Source organism: Gouania willdenowi, chromosome 4 (assembly GCF_900634775.1).
Source record: "Gouania willdenowi chromosome 4, fGouWil2.1, whole genome shotgun sequence".
Classification (NCBI taxonomy): domain Eukaryota; kingdom Metazoa; phylum Chordata; class Actinopteri; order Blenniiformes; family Gobiesocidae; genus Gouania; species Gouania willdenowi.
The window spans coordinates 27,405,548-27,419,715 of NC_041047.1; the positions used below are offsets into that span (position 1 = coordinate 27,405,548).

The following is a 14,168-nucleotide window of genomic DNA, read 5'->3' on the forward strand; positions in this document are numbered from 1 at the left end:
TATCTGTTTTGTCAGAAGTGTTAAAGTTTAATGGGAGCGGTCAAAACTACCCTCTTAACAACTTCCAAGTTCAAATGATCTTTTAATTACACTGAAAGTGTGAAAATGTTTCGTGAGGTCATGTAAGTGCCCAGCGTCTGGTGCTTGAGGGCATGGATAATTTCCTGACTCTGAAAATTGAGTCAGAGTCAAACTGTGTCCTGCCCTGGCTTATTACTGGCTGAGAGGAGTCGCCCATCCCAGCAGCATAATTCCATCTGGGCTAAACATTTATACAGAGGGGGAACGACATCATTGATCCACAACACGTTTCATTCACAGGAGGCAGAGTCTCTAACAGAGTTAACTTAGGAAAGATTTTCTTTGTTTACTACAGCAAACTCCCTTTCTTGTAGATTCATCGTGGTAGAGAAGTTTGGTAACAAGAGAGCACAATGAGCATTTTGATTTCTGTGTTTGGAGTGATTCTCATTTTCATTCAGATTGGGAAGAATCCTGCCAGCGGTGAGTGTCATTTTATTGTTGTTGTTATTTTGTGTTTATTTTTGACACATTTTCTTTTCAACTCAACACCATAAGAAATCTTTACACCACTTTGCACAAGCTTTTCATTTAACAATTTGAACAAAACATGTTGGATTGATTTAGCGTCTTGTTGTGGTTATACAGTAGGATCGGGTTGAGGTGTGTTTAAATGGTTCTTTGCCACGTGTTTTGCAGCTGGGATATGTTGGTTGCAGCAAAGCCAAGACCAGAGGTGTGACATGGTGCTGATGAGAGGGGTGACCAGAGACGAGTGCTGTGCTGGGGGTCGTCTGGACACAGCCTGGACTAACACCAGTCTGCCCATGAATGAGATCAGCCTGCTCGGATTCCTGGGTATCGTCTCCTGTAAACCATGCAAAGGTAAACACAGGAAACTCCTAATTCCAACTCATTTCAGTTAGTTATGTATAATAATAAAAATAAGAGTTCAGTCTTATTCATCCATGTTCCTAACATATTACGCAAAACGGTGACTGAATAATACCAGTGCTGATATAGTTTTTAGCCACTTTTTGATATCTACAGAAATGTATCTAAAAACTTCTTCAATACAACACTCCCAGGAGTAAATGAAAGGGCATTTGTTACCCTAATTCATAGCTTACACCCGGAATGACTGATTTTTATAACGTGTGTGGAATTTCACAAAACAGCAGCTTTCCTGAGGGAGCTTCCGCCCCCTGACTTTGTCTAAAGTTCATCTCAGTTCACTGCCAGATAATGTCCCTTAATGTATTTTCCCCAGGTTCCCATTAAAAATCCAGGCACAGGCCATAATAGCCCTCACCCTGGGGTTCATTTGGCTCAGTCACATGATGTGTTTGGGAGAAACTCGGTGGGTGATAGGGTGAAAAAGGGGAAAAAAACATTTTACTAAAACTTTTTACAAAGTCAATTACTTTGCTGCATTTAGGATCAATGCCTGCTCCATGCCTCATATTGTGCAATTTAACCATCAGCACTTGTAATTCTGTGGAAAGAATGTGTATCCTCAATGTCACGCTTGTTAAAACTTGTCAATTCAAAGAATTGCAAGAATTCAAATTTAGGTTGGAGAGAATCTTCATTTTTTTTTTTTTTTTTCCAAAAAAAGGGGGAACATGGAAATGTAAGTCTGGGAGTGGGAATGATTTACAGACACCTCAGGTATCTCAGGTAACATCTCTGGACTCAAAGCCTTTAGAGATCTCCCTGCAGAGCCGAGTGTTGACTCTGTGATGTGTAGAATTACATTTTCTACTGTGCTTTGACACAGTGTCGGCAAAGCCTACGGCTTCCTCCATTCTCAGTGCTCAAACTCTCTCTGACAGCTTTTTGGACTCACACATCCTCAGATCTCTCTGCGGGAGCTCAGCCCTGTCTGGGTGCACGCATACACCTGGATCTGTTATGAAAACACGCCAGCTTGCATTCCATCAGGCGAGACACCTCACTGTGTAAATGTCAATAAAGGGATGTGATTAATGTAAATATTGTGCAAGATTCAAATTGTGTTATGGTCTGGGGAAAACCCCAAATTTGAAGTTTTTTTGTTTTTCTTTCTGCGTATCACATGATGTCTGCAGACTGGGTAATACAGTAACATTACACTGGAACACTGAAACTCATGCTGTTATTTTGCAGATACGTGTGAGGGCGTCAAATGTGGCCCTGGAAAAACCTGCAAAATGAAGACAGGAAGGCCTCAGTGCGTGTGCTCTCCAGACTGCTCTCAGGTTTCCCGGAAGCATGCTGTGTGTGGCAGTGATGGGAAGTCATACAAAGATGAGTGTGCTCTCCTCATGGCTCGCTGCATGGGACATCCAGATCTGGAGATCATGTACCAGGGAGAGTGCAAAAGTAAGCGGTCGTTCGTCAGGATTCTGCTTCCTCTAAAATGATGCTCGTCAAATTAACGTGACAATAGCTGGGTTTCCATGACAGATTTTTCGTGAAAAAAAAGCAATATTTCTAAATGTCGACAAAGTGTAATTGTGGCAGAAGCCTCGTAACTCCCATGAACTCACATCCTGCGAGACTTCGCTGCAGGAAGATGGATGCTCCAAACCTCATTATAACACTCAATGTGGCAGTAATAATTTTTAAGTATACATTTAAGAAATGTCCTGGTATCTTCTTCTGTTTATATTTACCGCACCATGTTTTCTCAGAGAGAAGTGGTCATGTGACCAGGTACTGCACGTTCTGTGACGTGTATTTGCAGAAAAAATGACAAGGGTCTAGCTGCAGCCACAGCCATTACAAACCACTCTTCTTCTTCTTCTTTTTCTTTTTCTTTTTCTTCTTCTTTTTCTTCTTCTTCTTCTTCTTCTTCTTCTTCTTCTTCTTCTTCTTCTTCTTCTTCTTCTTCTTCTTCTTCTTCTATTGGATTTCTGGCAGGCTGTACACTTCTTCTTTGAGGTTTTGAAGGCAGTTGGCAAACTACGATTTTGTGCGTTACTGCCACCCACAGGAGTGGGTGGCAGTAACGTGACCAACTACCGCTTCTGCCTCCACTGTTCAGGCAAATTTGGAACTTTGCAATACTTATCTTCCTTTTTTACAAACCCTAAATCTAACCGTAAACCTAACCCTAAACGCTACCACCACTATTTCCTGCCTATACTTACCTTTCATTTTTACTAACCCTAACCCTAACCGCTACCGCCATGGCCGCGGTTTGTAAGGGGCGTCGCTTGCACTGTACCTGCGTCTGCAGTTGGATACTTGGGGGAAAAAAAGCTGGGTTTCCATTACCCTTGAAAATACGCAAAATCTAAATAGTACAAATGAGACCGGTCATGGAAACACGTGAATTTTGAAAATTTACACTTGAATATCGTGAAAAAGGTTTTACGCTTACATGAGGAGGAATTTCAGACGTTTAGATATTGAAATGTGTCGCAAAAGCGCAATAAACACTTTTTCCTCAAATACACGTCACATAACGTGATGTATATGGTCACATGACGTAAAGTAACTGGTCACATGACCACTGCCCTCCGAGAAAACATGATGCGGTATGAGTAAACAGGAGAGGAGACCAGGAAATTTCTTAGCATTAAAGTTTAAAGTTAATACTGCCACACTAGACCTCAACAAAGGAATACAGAGTGTTATAAGGAGGTTAGGAGCGTCCATCTTCCTGCAGCGAAGTCTCACAGGATGAGATTTCACGTAGATTACGAGGCTCCTGCCCAAAGCAATGTTCAATGGAAACACGTTCAAAGTGCAATTATACTTTGTCGAGATTTAGAAATATCACTTTTGTTTAGCGGAAATCTGTTATGGAAACAGCTAGTGTTTCCCTTGTGCTTTTGCGATACATTTTGATATAGAAACGTCTGAAATTGCTCCTCATGAAAGCGTAAAACTTTTTCCATGACCAGTTTTGATTGTGCTATTTAGATTTTGCGCATTTCCAAAGGTAATGGAAGCAAAACTAATGTTTGCTCTTCACAGAGTCGTGTTTCAATGTGGTGTGTCCTGGAACTCACACCTGTGTGACGGACCAGACTAACAGTGCTCACTGCGTCATGTGTCGCACGACCCCATGCCCGATACCCTCGCCATCGGAGCAGCCGATCTGTGGCAATGACAGCATCACCTACCCCAGCGCCTGCCACCTGCGCCGAGCCACCTGCTTCCTGGGACGCTCCATAGGAGTCCGTCACTATGGTCACTGCAACAGTGAGAGTACCCATTTCATTTTCACTACTTTTTTCTACAACATATGTGTCAAACTCAAGGCCCTGGGGCCAAATCTGGCCCTTTAAACCATCCAATTCGGCCCACAGGAGAAAGTAAAAAAAGACAGAAAAACCGAATTTGTCTAAATTAGTTGATGATATCTCAGTTCAGACATCAAAATACACAAACTCAATGAAATTCCACAATATTTGAAGGATCGCAATTTTCCTATATCGCATGACTTCAGCCATTTTAAATCTCAAATTATTTCACATAATTCCCCCACTTAAGATCAAACGACTTCGTATTTGGCCCCGAAACTAAAATGAGTTTGACACCCCTGCTCTACAACATTAATTGGTACAATATGACTGACCAAAAGACTTTCTTTCATGCAGATCCACCCCGGAAACCTCACCATTTCAAAGGCAGCGAGGAGAACGCAGTCTAGATGGACAATTCCTGACACGGCCCACTAGGAGGACACAAGCTGGTCCACAAACATGTCATACCACTAGTTTCCTTTGATGACCTCTTTTCTCCCTTTGTATACAAAATGATACATTTGATTTGGAAGACACACATTGGTGGGGGCTGCTTTACAGGAGCATTTAATGGTAACTGGGTTCATTTGGGATGATGTGGGGCTCAGGCTTTGAACTTGAGGATGTTCTTAAGCTCTTTGGGAGATGTGTGCATATTGTAAATATCATACCGGCTTTATTTATTGGAGAGCGTATCAAACTCTATTTATGGGGTTTTTTTTTTAATCCCACTAACAACTTCATATATCTCTGGGAAAGCTGGTGCAAAAATGTATTTATTGTTGTTCTTTTTATGTACAATCGTAGTCACTGGTTTTGACATTTGACATTTTTTTGCTGTTTCATGTCCTCTATTTCACACAAAAAGTTTTTTCTTCAAGTGAGTTTCAAAGTGATAGTTTATTATGAGAGTTGACCCCACTTTTACTGTCGGCCACTCTGCTCCTTATTCCAGAGCAGGACTGCTGCAGATCTACTGGATGGACATCAGCTCTAGTTCGGGGTGAGGAAAGGATTCAGCCTAAACAAACTTGCATAGTCTCATTCCCCGCGCACACATGTTTACTCTGGATTCTGGGCCAAACTTTCAGCCACCCGCTGAGGAACAAAGTTAACATTTTGGGTTATGTTTGCTGGAGCCTTGGAATACTTTTGTTACAAGCCCAAACCCTTCACAATACCTCCTTTGTTGGACTTTTGAATTTGTTTTATACATAAAAGTCATGATAGTTTGATTGGTTGCTGTTGCGCTGCTTTAATTTAATTGAAATCTTCTTGGGAAAAAAAATCTTGGACAGACAAATGTAATTAGTTCCACCAAATCTAAAGGCAAATCAGATTTGTCTGGGAATGGACTGACCAGGGAGACAATTCCACTTGATCAGAGTTGAGTCCATGTGTTGGTAAACCTACTCATATCTCGCCATGTCTTGAAGATGTAGTGATGCAAAATGTTCTGTGCTCTAAAAATTGGACTCTTGATACTTCCGACATGACATGAAGCGTTTCACCTCTGTAAATACCACTGAAATATATAACTACCAGTGTACTTACTGTGAAATTTGTAATGATTTTGTGTTTTTGTACTTCCATTTACGGCAATATAAACTTTATTGTTTGTCAAAATGCGCCTTTCTCTTATTTTTACCACATTCGGTCACATTTGCTACAAATATTGTGGATACACAGACATGCCTTGGCTTTGGGAAACCTCTCATTGGGGTTTAAGTTTAGATGTGTTGGATTCAAAAAAACAGCTCTAGAACAGGTATAATCCCCCACCCACACCCTATCACCCTCATTATACCTAAGCAGTGTGATGTCTTACCCTCTTTAATCTCTCTACGTATGTCACTACATTGATTGATTGATTGAGTGATTGGTTGTTTATTCTGAGTTCAATGTACATTACATATACACATGACTCCTTTTGAATTAACATACCTTCATTTATACATAAACTTGAAAAGGAGTGGGAGGAAGTAAACTTATGAATTCCCACCCCTGTAATTGTCATAATTCATATCAGTGGTTGCTTCCTTTCACAAAACAGTTAACATAACAAATAAACAGTTTACATGCAAGAAACATACATATGCATGTACACATAATTTTATATACACATGTAAATATACAAAAATATGTTACCAACAATGGTAAGTACTTTAGTAGATCACAATATATAACGTGGATGGCTGTTCATCATAGGAATGGGATCCACACAAGGTTCCTGCTGCTTAACAGAAGGTTTTCCTTGCCGCCATGATGAATCCATGTTGGGTGTGGGATACATATGTATGTGTATATACGTATATATGCATATGTGTGTATCCATAAAATGAAGAGTCCGTCCTTAAGACTGCTCTACTGTAAAGTGCCTTGAGATACCATTGGTTATGATTTGGCGCTATACAAATAAAGATTGATTGATTGATTGATTGTCAAGCTCTTATATGTAACTGTTTTATTTTTTTTTTTAAATATTTATATTCCTGTCATTCTTGTACTAAAAACACCTCCTACATACATATATACAGTATATACAGTATATAGATACAGTAGATAGATAGATAGATAGATAGATAGATAGATAGATAGATAGATAGATAGATAGATAGATAGATAGATAGATAGCTCAACTGGAGCACCCTTTCCCACCAAGGCTGGAAACTGAACAGTTCTGCAAAGGCATATGGGAGAAGAAGGCAGCACACAACAGTGATGTACAGTGGCTGGTGGCTCTGAGAGAAGACCACACCAACCTCCCTGAACAGAATCCAGTCACCGTCACAGTGGCAGACATCCAAGAAAGAGTCTCAGGTATGAAAAACTGGACAGCCCCAGGCACTGACATGATACACGCCTACTGGCTAAAGAAACTCACGGCACTCCATGAGCGCTTGGCAGCACAAATGAACCAGCTGCTGAGAGATGGGAATCACCCTGAATGGCTAACCAAAGGGCGCACAATCCTCATCCTGAAGGATCCCTCAAAGGGTACGGTCCCATCCAACTATCGGCCAATAACCTGCCTCTCCACAACGTGGAAGCTCATGTCTGGCATCATAGCGGCTAAGATAAGAGGGCACATGGATCAATACATGAGCACAGCTCAGAAGGGAATCGGTAAAAATACCAGAGGTGCCAAACACCAGCTCCTGGTTGACAGAACATTCGCTAGAGACTGCAGAACCCGAAACACTAACCTGAGCACTGCCTGGATTGATAACAAGAAAGCCTACGACTCAATGCCACATATTCTGATCATTGAATGCTTGGAGCTATACAACATAAACAGGACTCTAAGAGCCTTCATTACAAACTCAATGACGTTGTGGAAAACCACCCTTGAGGCCAATGGCAAGCCACTTGCACAAGTCTCGAAGAGGTCACAAGGAAAGCGGCTACGGCCAAATACCTCCAACGAATAAGGCATCTCCTAAGAAGCCAGCTCAATGGCAAGTCCCGGGCAATAAACAGCTATGCCCTGCCAGTAATCAGATATCATGCAGGAATAATAAGCTGGCCAAAGGATGAGATACAGACCACAGATGTTAAGACACAAAAGCTCCTCACCATGCACGGAGGGTTCCACCCCAAATCCAGCACCCTGAGACTGTACACTAGCCGTAAGGAAGGAGGCCAAGGAATAGTGAGTGTATTTGAGAGGACACTTACACTCAGGTAGAATAGGTCAATTGTATACTAAAAGATGGAGACCAAGATAACTTCATTTTGAAAGAAAATCTTGATTTCTTCTTAAGTTTTTTTTTTTTTTTTTTTGTGGTGGGGGGGGTGAAAATTCAATTTATTGATAATATTACATTAGTTATCAGATTTATTCATTTTTAAAGTTTCAATTCAAGCTTCAGTTTAGTATAATATGACATTTTCCTGATCTAACTTCAATTCAACTACCTGTAAATTAGGGGTAGGGGTAAATCAGAGCAGTTTGATCTCAAGTGGGCCACAGATTTTATTCATGTGGGAAAACAAGTCATTTCAACTTTATTGTGCCCTAGTTTGCACTGCTACATATACATAAATACAAAATATGTAAGAAACTGTGACAAATTTCCATTTAATTAAAGAAAATATTATCTAATAATTTGACTAAATTGAAGGATTTTGTCAGAAATGTGAGTTTTTTCAACTGTTTAACATTAAAAATGACTGCAATCGTGCGATATAAGCACCGGGAAAACTGTGAGCCGCTGCAAATATTGTTGAGTTTCATTAGTAAAATGATTCATGTTTTTTCTGTCATTTTTACTTTCTCCTGCGGGCCGAATTGGATGCTCCAAAGGGCTAGATTTGGCCCCCGGGACACATGTGAACTAAATAATAAAGCTGGTGACCTAACAGCATTCTAAAGGGTCAAAACAAGTTTGTTGTGAATCAACAATGTCACTTTCTTTGGAAAACGCTACTGAGTTTTGTTGGGGGGGGGATTTTGTATCCATATCCATATCCATTATCCATAGGGGATCATACTGCAGGGCTTTGGTCGCATAATTTTGTCTGGTGAATCAGAGTGTCTCTTCCCTGAATCAGACAGTAACTCTGTTAGTCTTAATGATTGACAATTGGATTAAAAGGAGATCACGCTTGCACCCTAATGAGAACTGAACAACTTTTGCATCCCACAGGTTTTGGGTGTGTGGGTCATTTTTTCCATCAGTTCATGCGTGCAGTGGTTAGAGCTCATCTCCTGTGCGTGCCGTGGCTGACTCGACCAGTTGCCATACCTCATAGGTCTCATGCAAGAGAAGGCAAAGAATTAAATCCAGGCCAGCCAGTTCTCCTCCCTTGTCTCCTCAGGGATATAATATCCCTCTACACTGGATTGTACTGGAAAGGTCAAAGGTATGAAGGAGCAAAGGAATGAAGCTTTGAAAGAGCTGAGGCCTGGGCACTGACTCACTATCCTGTGTAAAGTACCTCCCTTGTTTTTCTCTGTAACTCTCTCCCTTCTGAATCCTACACTTCACCATGCAGCAGCATCTGGTTCAGCTTTAGGGAAATGTTTATATTCCTGTCCAAGTACCCTTTTATTACACTAGGAATGGAATTAGATGTGTTGTTAGTTGGAACTGGGCAAATAACAATGCCACCAGCAGGCTGGCTGCTTTACAAACAGAGAAGCACATTACTCTTTTTTGTTTTGTTATTTTTGTTAGTTTTTTTTTTTTTTTTTAATTCTCTTAATCTTTCATCATATATGTCAGTCACATTGTGTCATAGACATATAGAGATTTATGTACAGCTATCTACGTGTTTGGGAATACAAGAAAATACTATAGCATGTATTTTAGGCAGAATGGGACCTTTATGTTGACTGTAAATCATTACAACATGTTTATCATCAAGACACTCTACATGACGTCCCGAGTGAACTCACCAAACCAATGCGTCAGTAACCTTCCAGGAATTTGCAACAAACACCCACTGGAATAAGTGTGGAAACGATTGTGGAATTACTTTGAAATGTGTGATAGCCATTGTGATTACGATGCTGTTATTCATTTCTTGCTCTGAGCGCTGTCTCTCAAACCGAGGTCTGGGAACCCCTGGGGGTCCACATGTTATTTTGGGGGTTTTGTTGCTTTTTTCTGAGAATTACAAACAATCATTCTAGTTCCTAAATTATAACACAAATACATTAGTCTCGAACCAGAAGTTTTAGTTGCTGATGTGATTATTTTCCAAATAAATTTAATTATTTTAAATCCATTTGATCAGGTTTGAATAATAATAATAATAATAATAATAATAATAATAATAATAATAATAATAATAATAATAATAATAATAATAATAATAATAATAATAATAAGGACATGCTGCGGAGGTCTGCTGGTGCCTATCTCCAGCTTTGGCATTAGGCGGGGATACACCCTGGACAGGGTGCCAGTCCATCGCAAGGCAACACACAGACAGACACACAAAACCACTGACACACACATCCACTCCTACGGACAATTTAGAGACTCCAATCAATCGTACAGTCATGTTTTTGGATTGTGTGAGGAAGCCATAGTACCCGGAGGAAACCCACGCAGCACGGGGGAAAACATGCAAACTCTACTCTACTAATTTCATTATTCAGGTAATGAGGAGCATATTTATCTTATTTTATGCCAGCAGCATCGCTACAATATAGGGTAACGAGAACCAGGAATGTTGTGCACAAAAATTACATGCACTTTGTGTTCACCTGTTGCTCAATTTAAGACTGCAAACACACATAAACAGTGCTAACGCTAGCCTTTTTTAAAGGCTTTTGGCCACTAGGGGTGCGAGACGGTAACTTTCACTCAAGCGCCCGTAGTGGCCACAAGCGCCGCAGCACTGTCGCAAAACTCAACAAACAGTCAGTTGGGCCAGCCTCCTTTCGTCTTTTGATTGTGTATGTAGACAGTAGTTGACCTGTAACTTCGGGATAAGGATTGGCTCTGAGCGCTGTCAGAGCGCTCTAAGGGCTGGGGTGCGAAGCGGGACTGAGCTTGTTCTGTGGCTACAGTCTATAGGCTGGAGGAGCAGCCGCCACCGCCCTACTCTTCTCCCCGGCGCTGGAGACCCGGCACTGGATCTTCCTCACCGCGTTGGTGGCGCTTCCCCCCCTACTCCCTGGCCTCACCGCAGTCGTCGGCCCCCTTTGCCAAGGGTCGGCGCAGCCGGGGTTGAGGTGGACAGGCAACCCTGCACACGCCGGGTTGCCCATCCCCTCTGATTTCTGGCGAAGGAGGTCGATAATGGCGGCGAGGCCAGGGAGTGAAGGCGAGGAAGGCCGAGTGCCGGGTCTCTGGCGGTGGGGAGAAGAGTGCGGCGGTGGCGGCTGCTCCTCCAGCCCATAGACTGTAGCTGTGGAATGAACTCAGTCCCGCTTCTCACCCCAGCCCTTAGAGCCAATCCTTATCCTAAAGTTACAGGTCAAATACTGTCTGCATACACAATCAAAAGACGAAGGGAGGCTGGCCCGACTGACTGTTTGTTGATTTATAAGCTGATAAACATATTTGCCATTTTAGCTGTTTAACAAAGCTAACAAAAGACCTGAGAAATTTTCTGCCTAAGATATTTTTTCTTCTTCTTTAAAAGTAATGGTTTGCAAGTGTAAATTGGAATCATCATAAGGTTTCCAAAAATCTCCTCATGTGTCTCCTTATGTCCATCTGCCAGGAGTGTGTGGGTTTGATTACAGATGACGCTCTCCTGTTGTAACCCACCTGGTATGACCATGGGATCAGTCACAGGTTACATCACAAACTTGGCCTGAGTTGTTTACGTTGCTAAAAAGCACATGGGCCTCTGATGTGACGCCCACACTCACATATCAGGGATGCATCACCCTGCTTTAATGTGTCAAGCTTGTTTCTCAACTACGTCCTCATGGCAACATTTCCTACAACTTCCCGTAAGGCAGCAGCCGGCGTTTAGATCTGGTGTTGTGATGAAACTGAGGGCTGCAGAGTGTTTCAGAGACCACCCACTCTCTGGACTGCGCCACTGGATTGTAAACAGCAACATCCCACAGCTGAAACTAATAGATATCAGATCCATCACTGTATTAAAGCACGTTTGCTTCCTATAGTTTTTGTTTTCCTGTAAGAGTTTTGTCTTCCAGAAAGATTTATTTATTTCCAAATACACAAAATATTTCATTAATATTCTATTTATTTGTGTAATGAGTTTTCATCAACAATAGGCATCACTGGTGACCTGAGGATATTTGTATGAATAAACATGCAGTACCAGTACAGGTCTGGTTCTACTACAATTCTGACTACTCATCCGGTCTCTGTATATTTAGAGGGGTTTATAATGCCGAAAGTAGCAGACATAACAATGTCCTTGTTAGGCACGCCTTCTTCTCAGGACTTTTTAACCTTGAGTAGCAGTTGTTTTGTATCAATGAAGAAGCACAGTCTCTATTATGAGCTATTATGTGATAACAGTTACAAATGGTGTCCAATTTAATACGTCTGACAAACAGAAACAAATGTGTAATCAGAGACCAAGGTATAGTTCAATGCTGAAAAGAGGGGACTCTATTTTTTAGTCAACAGAAACACAATGTTTCCCCTGCAGTAACAATGTCTCATAAGTCATACATGTTTAAAAATGTCAAAATATAAATTCGCTTATAATTATGCCATGATTAACCTCACTGGGATCACTGAGACAGGAACATGGCCAGATCCAACTTGGTTTCTCAGACAGTTGAGGGAACTATCCTCTTGACTTTGCCCAGCAGTGTTCTCCCCATGGAAAAACACAATCCAATCCCTTCCTTAACATAAGCATTGGGTATTATTCAGAGGTGTAAAGAGTACTGATTTATCCTACTCAATTAGAAGTACTGCTGCTTGATTGAAATTGAACTCGAGTACAAGTAAGTCATACATAAAATACTCAAGTACAAAGAAAAAGTACCTCAATTAAATAGTACTCGAAGTAGTTGTACTTCTTCCCCTCCCGTTGAGCATGTCTAGGATAGTGATTATGTATATGTACTTCTATTGTAGGCAACATAATCACGCTCAGTAAATAAATAAATAAATCTAACATATCTTGCCACGGTTCTCTTGCATACAGTAAACATCTCATGTAAAAACTTAAAAAAGGAGACCAAATCTTGCACAATTAACTTATTTTGCACAAAGGCGTCTGTATAAAATAAAAGCTTTGTCAAAATGTGCAATCCTTTTTTTTTTTTTTAAGTAAAGTAACACCAATTAATTCAATTCAAAATAAAAATAAAAAAAAAATATCAGGTTCTAAGTATAGCTACATTTATGAACTCTAAAACAGTGCTATGTTCCATGTGGGTGACAACATAATAGGTAGAAACCCCACCTGAACCCAAGAAAGGTTGTGGGTGGGTTCTGCGCCTTTGGCGGGGGGCTGCTGCTCCGCATCGGTTGTGTGCCGTTGGGATGCCTCGCTCCCACGGTGGCGGCCGCCGGTCGCCCTTGCACCGGGGGGGGGCATTGCCCTGTGGCTTGCGCTGTCCGGTGGGGGGCGGACCGTCTGGGGCTGTGCGGTCTTGCTGGGTTGTGGCCTGTTCGTGGGCTGGGGTGGTGGGGCCCCCCCCCCTAACATAAACAACATCTGATGAACACTTTGACCACCATCACTATAACTAAGGCGGGGGTTTTCCGGGGCGGGTGGTGCGGGCCGTGCCCTACCATGCCTGTCGGTGCGGCGCCGGGTCTCTGCGGTGTGGCTGGGCCCTTTGGTGGGGTGGGTGGGGTGGGGGGGGGGGCTTCTAGGGCTCATCGCGCGGGTGGCATCAAGGAAAGGCGATCTGGCGTGCTCTGGGGTGCTTGGTCAGTGTGCCTGGGGGCCGGCGGGGCAACTTGCAGCATCCCCTTGGTGCCCTCGGCGACTATGGGCGTGGTCGCCTTCCCTGGGGGCGCTGCTCTTGGTGCTGCTTCCGTTCCAGGCCCTTCTGGCCTGGGGTCTGGTCCCTGCTGGCTCTGGACCCGCCGGCGGGCGCCCGCTGGCTGCCCGTTTGGCGCGGCTCTGGCCGTCTGCTGGGCGTGGGCCTTGGCTCCGCTGCTGGGGTCTCGGGCGGGGGACTCTCTGGGCCCTCCCCTCGGGGGTTGGGTGTGGGTGGGTGGGGGGGGGCGGGATGCTGGCGGGGGGCCTTGGGGTCGGTGGCTGGGTGCGCTGGGTGCTCGGCTGCTTGGGGCTTCCTCGGATGTGTGTGTGGGGGGCGGTGGCTGCCTCTCAGCCTGGGATCTTGGGGGTTGCTCGGCCGTGGAGGGGTGGCCTGGGGCTCCGTGGCCCCCACTCTTTCTGCTGGCCTGGCTGCATCTGCGGGCCCGGGGAAGTTCCTGGGTTTGCGGTAGCGGTTTTTGGCACATATACTAGTATACGATGCACTGGCACGCCTTGGGATGT

The 14,168-nt window shown here is 43.0% G+C and overlaps 1 protein-coding gene across 1 annotated transcript; it reads left to right on the forward strand.

Moving 5' to 3' along the window:
• The first annotated feature begins 232 nt into the window (after positions 1–232).
• On the forward strand, positions 233–5,885 carry fstl3 (follistatin-like 3 (secreted glycoprotein)). The gene is made up of 5 exons (XM_028445321.1): positions 233–504; positions 721–906; positions 2,170–2,385; positions 3,988–4,215; positions 4,614–5,885. The coding sequence occupies exons 1-5, from the start codon at positions 435–437 to the stop codon at positions 4,664–4,666; spliced, it is 753 nt and encodes a 250-aa protein (XP_028301122.1). The 5' UTR covers positions 233–434; the 3' UTR covers positions 4,667–5,885.
• The last annotated feature ends 8,283 nt before the right edge of the window (positions 5,886–14,168 follow it).